Raw genomic sequence first — 10,964 nt, forward strand, 5'->3', positions numbered from 1 at the left:
CTCACACATGAGACATCAACTGTCTCTGTCAGCGCAAAGTGTGTGTGTCGCTTGTATTTCTGTATGTGTTCTAGCAACTAATCTCTACTGCAAAAGTGAAGAGCCATTAAAACGGGTGGGCAAACTTTTTCAGTCACAGGCAGCATTGGGTTAAAATGAATTCAGAAAAAAAGGCTGGCCCAGGAGAAAGAAAAATCAGGTATTTTATTTTTTGTATCTACTATTACAGTCTCATACCTGTCAACATGTACGGTTTTGCCGTACAAAGTACGTATTTTTATGCATTTTAAGTCGAGTACGACGTACAAGGAAATCTGTACGGAAAAACGCAAATTTGTCAATTATGGGTACCATCCGTTATACACCGACAATCACGAAACGGCAAATCAATCAAATCAAAGGAGTTCGCCGTGGAAGCCTCAATCTCGGTATCGTTTTTTTCGTTGCAAACGAAGCGAGCAGTCTAATGCTACTGTAAGCATGCGTCTGCCGCCTGGGGATTTCCCATCATGCATGATTGCGAAGAAAAAAAAAAAAAAAAAATTAAAAAAAAAAAAAATATATATATATATATATATATATATATATATATATATATATATATATATATATATATATATATATATATATATTTATATATATATATGGTCTACGATTATTTTGTATTTTGGACGGGAAAATACGACAGTTTGTATGGGCATGGAGCCATGGAGGTTGACAGGTATTCAGTCTAGAATCCAAACACTTCATCATGTAGGCCTATCAAAGTTTTCACATCGTTACAGCTTTTTTAAAAAGACATTTCCAATTCCAAGCATTTTTTAAAATAAACATTCATATTTCTTTTTTTATCAACCAAACATTTAATCATATTCGTTTTGCAACTAAGAAATATTTAAAGTTATTTTTAAAAATAAAATTCATAATGTGCATTAAAAGTCTTTTTTTTTGCCTTAAATATCTACTCTAAATGTAATATATCTAAATCAAAATCGAAATTTATTGAAACTACTCATTAAGATTTGTGTGTGTGTGTGTGTGTGTGTGTGTGTGTGTGTGTGTGTGTGTGTGTGTGTTCCAAAACGGCGGAATAAACCTTACTTTACTTTACTTTAGGCCACCGCAGGTGTCTTTGGATGGGTTTAGTGTCAAGGAACCCCCAGTAAATACAAAAGTAAAGAAAGATTTAGCCTGCTATCTAAATGCTGGGGACACTGGGGACAAGCGTGGTACCAAATCAAAACTTTATTTATAGTCTTTCTTTTTCTCCATTTCTTACATATTATCATTACCTTTTTTAACAATTGGCTGGCTGGATTCAGAAGACTGACAGGGCTTAGTTTGCACAACTCTGCTTTAAAACATCGGTTCAATTAATGTTGGGTTAAACTTCAGTTCCCTCACGCTGGTAGATGATTCCTGATGAGCCCAGCGTAGGATAAAAGTGTCCACTGGACGCACTGTATTGACTGAGGATGGGGCTATTGTACCCTAGTGAAGAATGGGTGGGTGAAGAAGGGAGCATCGTAGGAGCTTGTACCTGTGGAAGCCACTCTCGACCAGCAGAGTTTGGAGAGTAGCTACTATAACTTGGGGCTTGCAAAAGCCTGTGTGGCCCGTCTATGGGGAGGTTGACCTGCTGGGGTCTGCTCAATGCGTCACCTACGTCATTCGGTGATCCTCCAGAAATATCTGAGAGGAAGCTGCTCAGACAAGGTGCAGCACTGGAAGATGATGGCGAAGGAATTCTGTCTGGCGTCTGGGCAGCGACGTTCAGGGAAGCAGTGGAGGAGTGTTTGGGGCTCCCCCTCTCACTTTCACCTGACTCAGGGGCAACTGAATTACCATCAACCCCAGATAGGGTGTCAGACTTCCTCTTCCTTTTGCGGCGGAAGTTTCCATTGTCAAACATCTTTTCGCAGTTCGGATCAAGTGTCCAGTAGTTGCCCTTGCCTGTTGAGTAAGAATTTGAAAAAAAGTAAATGAAAAAACAAAATACAGCGTAATGTTTAATAAAAATATCTGATAGAGGAGGTGTGTCAAACTCATTTTCACCGAGGGCCACATCTGTTTTGAAAGGGCTAGATAAAACTTATAAATGTAAATTAATGTAATTGGTATTTAAAACAAATGTAACTATTCCTTCATGTAAAATAACAGTGAATGTATTCATTAAGTCACAAACTTTACAGTTGTATTCAATAAATGTCACTAGACATATATCGTATGTTTTTTTTATAAAATACAGTGATACCTCAACCTACGAGCCACTCGAGCTACAAGAAATTCTAGACAAATGATGTCTTTCAAGCACAGATTTCGCCTGACATATAAGAGCAATTCCAAATAACGAGAATTTGCAAACATTGCCATTAGGCTTTAAAGTATCACTATTATCTTGTTATTGGATTTTTTTCCTCAATTACTATTTGAATGTTTTTTAGTAATCAGGGAGATGTCTTTTATAGCTATTTTAGTTTAACTTGGATGGTTCATAGAAGCAAACAAATTAGTTGATTATCAGTCAAATCAGGAACATTCGCTCAAGATACAAGCAATTCTACAAATTAATCTTGAATGTAGAAATATCACTATATAAAACAATTTAAAACATCTGTGACATTTTGGGGATCCTTTATTTCTAAATTCTCCACTCATTGGCATCGATATGAAATACTAGCGTCCAGAGTCACCAAGAAGTTACTTTGCGGATATCACATTCAGTGGGCATCGTGGGAAAGGTTTTTGGTCAAATCACTCCCTGACTTGCTCTTTTTTACACGCTCAGATATTTTGAGCTCTCGCGGGCCACATTTGGACCATGAGTTCGACACATGTGTAATATAGGGAAATGTTACCTGGATCGTCCTCATCTCTTGGTACTTTTTTGAAGCAGTCATTCAATGACAGGTTGTGTCTGATGGAATTCTGCCATCCCGCTTTACTCTTGTTGTAGAAGGGGAAGTTGTCTGCAACGTACTGGTAAATCTGGCTCAGGGTCAGCCGGCGATCAGGGGCCCCGTGGATAGCCATGGCGATAAGAGCCGAGTAAGAATATGGTGGTCTTACTAGCTTCATCAAGTCCTCCTGTGAAGGGAGGGAGAACCAGCTCAATTCACCTCCTGGGCCACTTGCTCCAGTTGAGCCCAGGTAAGGCCTCTGCATACCATAGTGCTGTGGGACGAAGGGGGGCCCAGGGTTCCCAGGTGGGCCGTTAGTACTAAGATATGATGGCGTGTTGAGCCCAGATCCATTAAACCAAAGGTAAGGGTTTGGCGAAGTAGTGCTGAAGTCAGCCAACTCGTACGAGGTTGGCGTAGTTCGCTGAGGGCTTGGTAGGGAGGGCGGGGGGTAGTAACAGTCACTGTACAAGCTTAGTTCAGGGGGCTCCTGGCCAAGGCTTGGGAACTGGGGACCGCAACGAGGAGGCGAATGTTCCTGGGCCTCAAATGCTGACATTGTACAAGCAAGGTTCCTTCCCACCTTGATGTGAGCTGCTTGACAGGTTCGTTTCCTCGATTTCTGTATTAAAATCTTCCTTCCAGTTTCTTTTTTCAGGGCAAGCTGTTGAAATTTGTGAGCTGGTCACAAGGTTAATTTTCTCTTCTCTTAGCTTGTCAGCTTTGCCCTTGGTTTATGTCCAAATGTCAACTGTCATACCTGCTATATCTATTTCCTTGGAAACACCGCCTCTTTCGTTTGATTGGCTCTTCCCTTACATGACTCTGCCTTTTTTTCCCTAGGGATTGAGCAGTTGCCTGAGGCGTTTTGTTCAACCTTGCTTAAGTTGATTTTCTTATAACTCAAGCAATAGTGAAACAAAATTTAAGTCTCATCAATTCAATTGAAAAACAGGTTGAAATCAATTATTTTTTTTAGCCTCAACTCAGACATTTTGTTGTCAAGGCAAATGGAATTTTTTATAAATATGTAAATTGTTTAAAAATGGTGAACATTGCTGGCATTCTGTAGTATTATTCATATCTTTTGATCAACATAACTATGACAGATAGTAAAACAACAACGGCATAATATGTCACAGTTATAAGCCCAATAGGAAAGAAATAGACCCAATAAATTGTTAGAAAGATTCCAAGCATTTATGTTTCTCATTATTGTACTGTGTTTTTTAAATTCTGAGTTCTTTTTAAATCCTGTACTCCATTGAACACTTTTTCTATGGGATTTTTTTTAAAGACTAATCTCGTTTTGCCTACTTCAGCTCAAATCCGGATTTTCACGGTCACTGGTAGCAGACGATGACATCATCGTAAATTGCTAACGAAGATAAATCAGGAAGTCCTGCTCTGCTAATTATAAGAAACAAAAATTTTACTGCAAGTAAAAAAAAGAACTAAGAAAGCTTTTGAAAGAATTGTGTTGTTTAATTGGTAAATAAAATAAACTTGTTTACAGAAATGATCCTTGTTTTTTTTTCTACACAATATGTCTTGCTGTGAGTAAATAATTGTGCTTGTAAGGTTTATTATTGCTTAAAAAGGGGAATTGCAATAATTAATAAGTGGAGCAATTGACTGAGGTTGACAGGTATGCTATTGTAATTTCAAACAAAAATAAAAACATACATTTAAAAGTCATCAGATTTTGTTTGTGTTTTGATTTTAATTTTAAATTTAGCATTTAGTTTTTTTTCTAAAAGTTATCGGTTTTCAGTATTGGTAGACAAAATGTATTTGTACATCCCTGTTATATCTATATATATATATATATATATATATATATATATATATATATATATATATATATATATATATATAGATATATATCTATATATATATATATATATATATATATATATATATATATATATATATATATATATATATTGCGTGGGTTTCCTCCGGGCACTCCGGTTTCCTCCCACATTCCAAAAACATGCATTTCAGGTGAATTAGCCGGTCCAAATTGTCCCTAGGTGTGAATGAGCGAGTGAGTTGTCTGTCCCTGTGTGCCCTGCGATTGGCTGGCAACCAGTTCAGGGTGTCCCCTGCCCACTGCCCGATGATTGCTGGGATGGGCTCATGCACCCCCGCGACCCTACTGAGGATAAGCGGTGCAGCTGATGAGATGAGATGAGATATATAAATATATATAATAAAAATAATAATAATAATTTCTTTTGTATTGTCATTCTTTGTAACGATGTACACAGAACGAAATGTCGATACACCTGACCCGTTGTAGCGGGTCGATGCAGCCGCAGCCAGAGGGCGCCGCCATTATACCAATTAGGACGTCAACTACAAATACAACGAACATTATACCAATGATAAAAATGTGTCACCTTATGCAGAGGTGGGTCGTAATAAGTTACACTTAATCTGTTACATTGAGTTTTGGGAAATTTTGTACTTCTGGGAGTATTGTTAAATAACTATACCTTTCACTTTTACTTGAGTCGAATTGTAAATGAAGAAAAAATACTCTTACTTCGCAACATTGCTCTACATTGAAGCTATTATTCACATCCCTTCCACGCAAGTACTCGCATTTCTCCGAGCCCTTTCTTATCTCTGGTGTCCCCTGGATGAGAACCCCTATGCGGCCCAAGCCCCGCCCCTTTTAAAGGGCCAACGTCGCATGCTAAGCGGGTGGCTGTATTAAAGCAATCTGGCGGATATATGACCAGCCATAGAGCACACAGATTAAAAAAGAGAATAACACATACCTGTCAACTTGTACGTTTTTGCCGTACAAAGTACATTTATTATGCATTTTAAGACGTGGACGACGAACAAGAAAATCTGTACGGATAAACGCAAATTTGTCAATTATGGTTACCATTCGGTATACACCGACTATCAAGAAACGGCAAATCAATCAAGTCAAACGAGTTCGAGTTGTATAGTGAAAGGAAGTCCGTCTCTTTTTAGAGAACCGGCTTTTTCGGCTCAACTCATTAAAGAGAGCTGGCTCTCAAACGGCTCACTTGCTTTGATGCATTATATTACGAATTATTATGTTGTATAAAGAAGTTAAGAAAAAAAAGGAAGTATAAAAGAAGAAAATGAAAAAAGACAGGTTTGTGGTTATCCCTTTAATCAGTATATTACCAACAATAATTTAATGCAGAAAATTAAATAATTTGAATAAGAAAATTTATTATTCTGCTTCATTATATTTGCATGTATTTTTTCCTTCTACAGTGAACGTCCAAGCTACTTAATTTTTGAACTTTTTTTTATAATAAACCTCATTCATGTCGAGCAACTCAGTATCTCACAACAAAATTTTATTTAACAATATATATATGATATACAGAAACACATGTACAATATAACATGTTAAACTACATAAATAAACACGTTTGAAAAAAAAATGTGGTGTAAGATTATTTTGTATTTTGTAAGGGAAAATACAACAGTTTGTAAGGGCATGGAGCCATGGAGGTTGACAGGTATGAAAACAACTGCACAGAAATCAAACTTAAACCGTATTAATGTGATTTTTATTTACTTTAAATTGTCAAAAGTTTGCTATTCTATTTTTATAAATGCATGCTGCATTGTATTTCACTCTTTTTTCGTGGCTAAATAAGGGGCACATTATGCACCTTTGATGTTATTTTTCCCAATCATCAACATAAAAATGCAATCAAAAATCGGATCGCATTTCTTTAGTTTTATCAAAACAATTAAACAATCCGTGATTCATTAATATGGTAGTATAGTAACAAAGTTAAACTGGAGGCGGGATCATACATCAGAGTATTTACGTCATTTTCCATAGGATGTGCGGCATACAACTTAGTCATTAAGATAGAAGGATCAAATTGATACATACAGCATATGTTGCGTTTATTAAAAGGCTTATATGTCCATCCATCCATTATCAGTAGGGTTGCGGGTGTGCTGGAGCCCATCCCACCAGTCTTCGGGCAGTGGGCAGGGGACCCCCTGACCCGGTTACCAGCCGGTCGCAGGGCACACAGAGACAGACATCTCACTCGCTTATTCACATCGAGGGACAATTTGGACTGGCCAATTAGATGTTTTTGGGAATGTGGGAAGAAACCGGAATGACAGGGGAAACCCACGCAAGCAAGGGGAGAACATACACAGTCCGCACAGGAGGATTTGATCCCATGACCTCAGAACTGTGCCACGGACGTGCTAACCACTCATCTCCCATGCTGCTCAAGGCTTACATAAGGCTTTTAATTTTATTGCGGCTCCTAAATAGTTTTCAATCTTTTAAATTCTGTACTTGGTCAATACAACTCTTTCCACATTCTGGGTTACCAGCCCTTGGACTAGCTTATTGTTCTGCCTGCAGAGCCTGTTACAAAAACGTATTGGGGCTTTAAATGAGCTACTTGTGCCTGATTTATTTATTTGATTTATACTGCTATTATTTTCTTGTTTGATTACGTACTTGAATTTACCTTTATTGTTTTTTATTAAATGTAATGTATTGTTGATGGGATAGATTTGGACGATTTGGTGAACTGATTGAATGGTTGTTTAAAACAAATCTATAACTAAGACATTACTACGGTTACTCAGTACTTCAGTAGTTTTTTCACTTTACTTTTACTTTAACTTTTTTTTTACTATCACGAAAGTAATTATTTGGATGACTACTTTTTACTTCTACTTGAGTCTTTTATTCTGACGTTACAGTACTTTTTACTCGAGTAAAATTGTTGGCTACACTACCCATCTCTGCCCGCATGGTACTGCACTTTACAAGTGCACATATCTTCTGATCAGGCGCAACGGCATCAGCGGTAAGGAACATTTTCATAGCTTCGTTTAGTAGAGAGAAACCCTCTTAGTCGTTCACAATTAAAAATAATACATTTTCCACAAAGATCAAACAATGTTTTATTGTTGTGATTATTTCTAGTTACTCATACTTCAACAACGTCCAGTGCCGCCCACCTCCATCCGTCAGAACTGTCAAGTGCCTGGGTCGACTGTATAAATCGTCATTAAAGGTAGTAAATATGTTAATTGTGCTGTTTAAAATATGAATTATTTCTTGAGGTTTGTTTGTTGATTTTACTACGACATTCTTAAAAGAACGTGTATTTATGTGAAGCCAAAAGAACATGTTTGTGTAGCATCGTGAACTTTAGCTTCGTGAACCAAAATGGCGCAACGACGTCTCTCTCCGAATTACTTTGAAATTTGCCGGCTTGTTCGGCAGATGGCCGACTCGACATTGCCTTCTGGGCACCAAACGGGCGTCGACAACTCGTTGGAACTCGACAAGAATTTGGAAAGGATGATAGAGGACATGGAAAACATATCCGGTACAGAATGTTTAAACTAATTTTGAAATACTATGACGGCCTTAAATGAGTTGGCCTGAAAATGCAGTTGTGTCCACCTGTAGTGCAGCTGACTTGGATGGCGTACGACATGGTGGCTTTGCGGACCAACCCCGAACTTTGGGGCTCAATTCTGTTTCTCGAAGAGGCTCGCCACAAATGCTCAAACGCAGTTGAAGGGGGTGCAGTGCAGGACGTGGCTCACACTGATGCACTCGGATGTGACAATTAGATTTCATATAATGCAGCTAAGTTATTTAGTCCTCTCATGCAATGGTCAAGCTAAAGTTGAAATCTGTTCACTTGTTCATAACCGTTGCATGGAATTTGTCGAAATACGTTTTTCACCCTCAGTATAAAAATATATATAATAAAAGTACACGTTCAGATCAAGAATGCCATCTGCCTGTGATGTCACTAAGTTATTGCAGAATATCATACCTGCCACCCTACCACTTTATCAAATCAAATGTATTTGTGAAGCAATTTTAGGAAATTAGTTGCCTCTAAACTTGCTGTATAAAAACATTCTGTGTACAACAATCCCCATCTTTTATCCCCACCCAACACGCCAAAACACCTAATAGGAACACAATGGTTAAAATAAAATTAAAACAAAATACATTTTAATATAAATGAAATTATAGTCCCTGTATGCCCTGCGACTGGCTGGCAACCAGTTCAGGGTGTCCCCTGCCCACTGCCCCAAGATAGCTGGGATGGGCTACAGCACCCCCGTGACCCTACTGAGCATAAGCGGTGCAGATAATGGATGGATTGATGGAAATTATGGCAAGGCACAGACTAACCATGTGAGGAAAAGGACCTAGGGGAGCCTTTTCCACACTGTATAGGGATGGCAGCAAATGGCTTTAGGATTTTCAGCTAATGAGCCACACCCATTCAGTGTGACCACCAACATGAAGCAACACTGAAATAATAACAGTAAAATATAATTTGAAAAAAACAACTGCAAACGAAAAAAAGTGAAGTAAAAAAAGTACATACAGGAAAAGGTTAGAATTTAAATAAATCAAACTAAATACAAATTATCAATTAAAATCCATATAAAAAAGTTTTTAGCCTCTTAAAAATATCAAGGGTTCCTACTGAACCGATGTCCTTCGGGAGAAATTTTCACACATTAGACCAGGGGTCGGGAAACTATGGCTCGCGAGCCATATATGGCTCTTTCTACGAGTATCTGTGGCTCAGAGACAGATTTGATTGCATGCACAATTTCTCCATCTTGTCCAAAAGTTGTTTCATCTATCCTATTAAGTTACACGTAAAGCTAGACCGAAACTTACTGACAAATGATTACTTCGCAGTATATATATGGCACGTTTTTCACTACAATTTACAGTCAAGGTGTCACACAAAAAAATGGGGAAAAAAAAACTCGTTTTAGCTGTACAACGCTAAAGAATCCTTTATATAAAAGTTCACTATGTAATCTGTGTTCAGTGTTCAGATACCTTATGATGAATCCACAGAACTGTAAATACGCCAAAACACCGGAAGAGAACTTATTCATTTGATTGGGTGAGTGGGAGGGATGGGTGGAGCTATGCAAAAAGTACAAGCACTCCTTCCCATCTCTCGCCAAAGGTAAGCACATAAGGCTCCCTATTCTCAGAATGTTGTGACGTTTTTACAAAATAAATGCTTGCATCTGGTTTTGAAACCAATATGTATGATAAAAAAGGGTCAAAAGGAGTTTAACCGATCTTGAGTCATTGCAAGAAAGAGACAAGTTTAGTGGTATGTTTGTTGATTTTGGGACAGGGGCTCTGGCATTATTCTCTTTTCATAATTTTTATCAAATCATCAAAAATAAATGTGCTGAAGACTAAGCTTTTGTCTGGGGCGCGGGTTTAGCAATTTAGTAAATTTGTCTCATAATATATGGTGTGGCTCTTTCCCAAAATAAAATTAATATTTTTTGCTTTTATGGCTCTTTGAGTCAAAAAGGTTCCCGACCCCTGCATTAGACCATTGTTTTTCAACCGTTTTTTGAGCCAGAGCACGTTTTTGTACATTGAAAAAATTTTGTGGCACACCACTAACCAAATATGTTATAAAATGACACTGAACAGTATGTTTAATTACAACATAATTTATTATATACCCAGTTTTTACACCACAGACACTTGGCAATGACAAACCATTTGCAGAAAATGATTCATAAATGTTTTATAACATTTTAACAAGTGATATTGGATAATTTCTCACGGCAAACCTGACGATCTCTCTCGGCACACTAGTGGCACAGTGGTTGAAAATCACTGCATTAGACAACCGCTTTTAGCCCCTTAAAAACACCCACCAATTTTGGTTAAATAAAATCCACAGCTTTTCAAATTTAAACAACAAAAAAGTTGACTCGAGATTAGTAGTTTAGTCTTCGGGCTGCTTTTTGCGTGAATAAACCTTTCTTTGTCACTTCCGGTTTTAAACAAGCACATGTGGTTGTTTTCTATTTTAACATGGTGTTTCATGTGTAAAAATAGAGTGTGTCCAAAAAAAAAAAAAACAATAATCCAACACTTTTTAATGGCAAAGGGTTGGCATGTATGCAATATGATGCAATGTACGATCAAGTTGAGTCATGTTTATTTGTATAGCCATTATGTAGCATTTTCAGCGATCACGTTTTGAGTTTTTT

General features: G+C 37.6%; 2 protein-coding genes across 3 annotated transcripts; one reads left to right on the forward strand and one right to left on the reverse strand.

Moving 5' to 3' along the window:
* Positions 1 to 1,230: 1,230 nt before the first annotated feature.
* foxi3b (forkhead box I3b) lies at positions 1,231 to 3,707 on the reverse strand. Its single transcript, XM_088344265.1, has 2 exons — positions 2,859 to 3,707; positions 1,231 to 1,953 (listed from the first exon to the last, which is right to left on the reverse strand). The coding sequence occupies exons 1-2, from the start codon at positions 3,457 to 3,459 to the stop codon at positions 1,385 to 1,387; spliced, it is 1,170 nt and encodes a 389-aa protein (XP_088200391.1). The 5' UTR covers positions 3,460 to 3,707; the 3' UTR covers positions 1,231 to 1,384.
* Positions 3,708 to 7,673: 3,966 nt separating this feature from the next.
* syce3 (synaptonemal complex central element protein 3) lies at positions 7,674 to 9,809 on the forward strand. 2 transcript variants are annotated; one of them, XM_088344268.1, is made up of 4 exons: positions 7,674 to 7,750; positions 7,870 to 7,960; positions 8,173 to 8,278; positions 8,362 to 9,809. In XM_088344268.1, exons 3-4 carry the CDS (start codon positions 8,173 to 8,175, stop codon positions 8,526 to 8,528), a joined length of 273 nt encoding a protein of 90 aa, XP_088200394.1. In that variant the 5' UTR covers positions 7,674 to 7,750; positions 7,870 to 7,960; the 3' UTR covers positions 8,529 to 9,809. The 2 variants fall into 2 exon arrangements, with proteins under 2 accessions (XP_088200394.1, XP_088200393.1); XM_088344267.1 differs by lacking the exons at positions 7,674 to 7,750; positions 7,870 to 7,960 and having other exon boundaries at positions 7,977 to 8,278.
* The last annotated feature ends 1,155 nt before the right edge of the window (positions 9,810 to 10,964 follow it).

This window comes from Urocampus carinirostris, chromosome 9 (genome assembly GCF_059441175.1).
Source record: "Urocampus carinirostris isolate Australia breed hairy pipefish chromosome 9, RoL_Ucar_1.0, whole genome shotgun sequence".
Lineage (NCBI taxonomy): Eukaryota > Metazoa > Chordata > Actinopteri > Syngnathiformes > Syngnathidae > Urocampus > Urocampus carinirostris.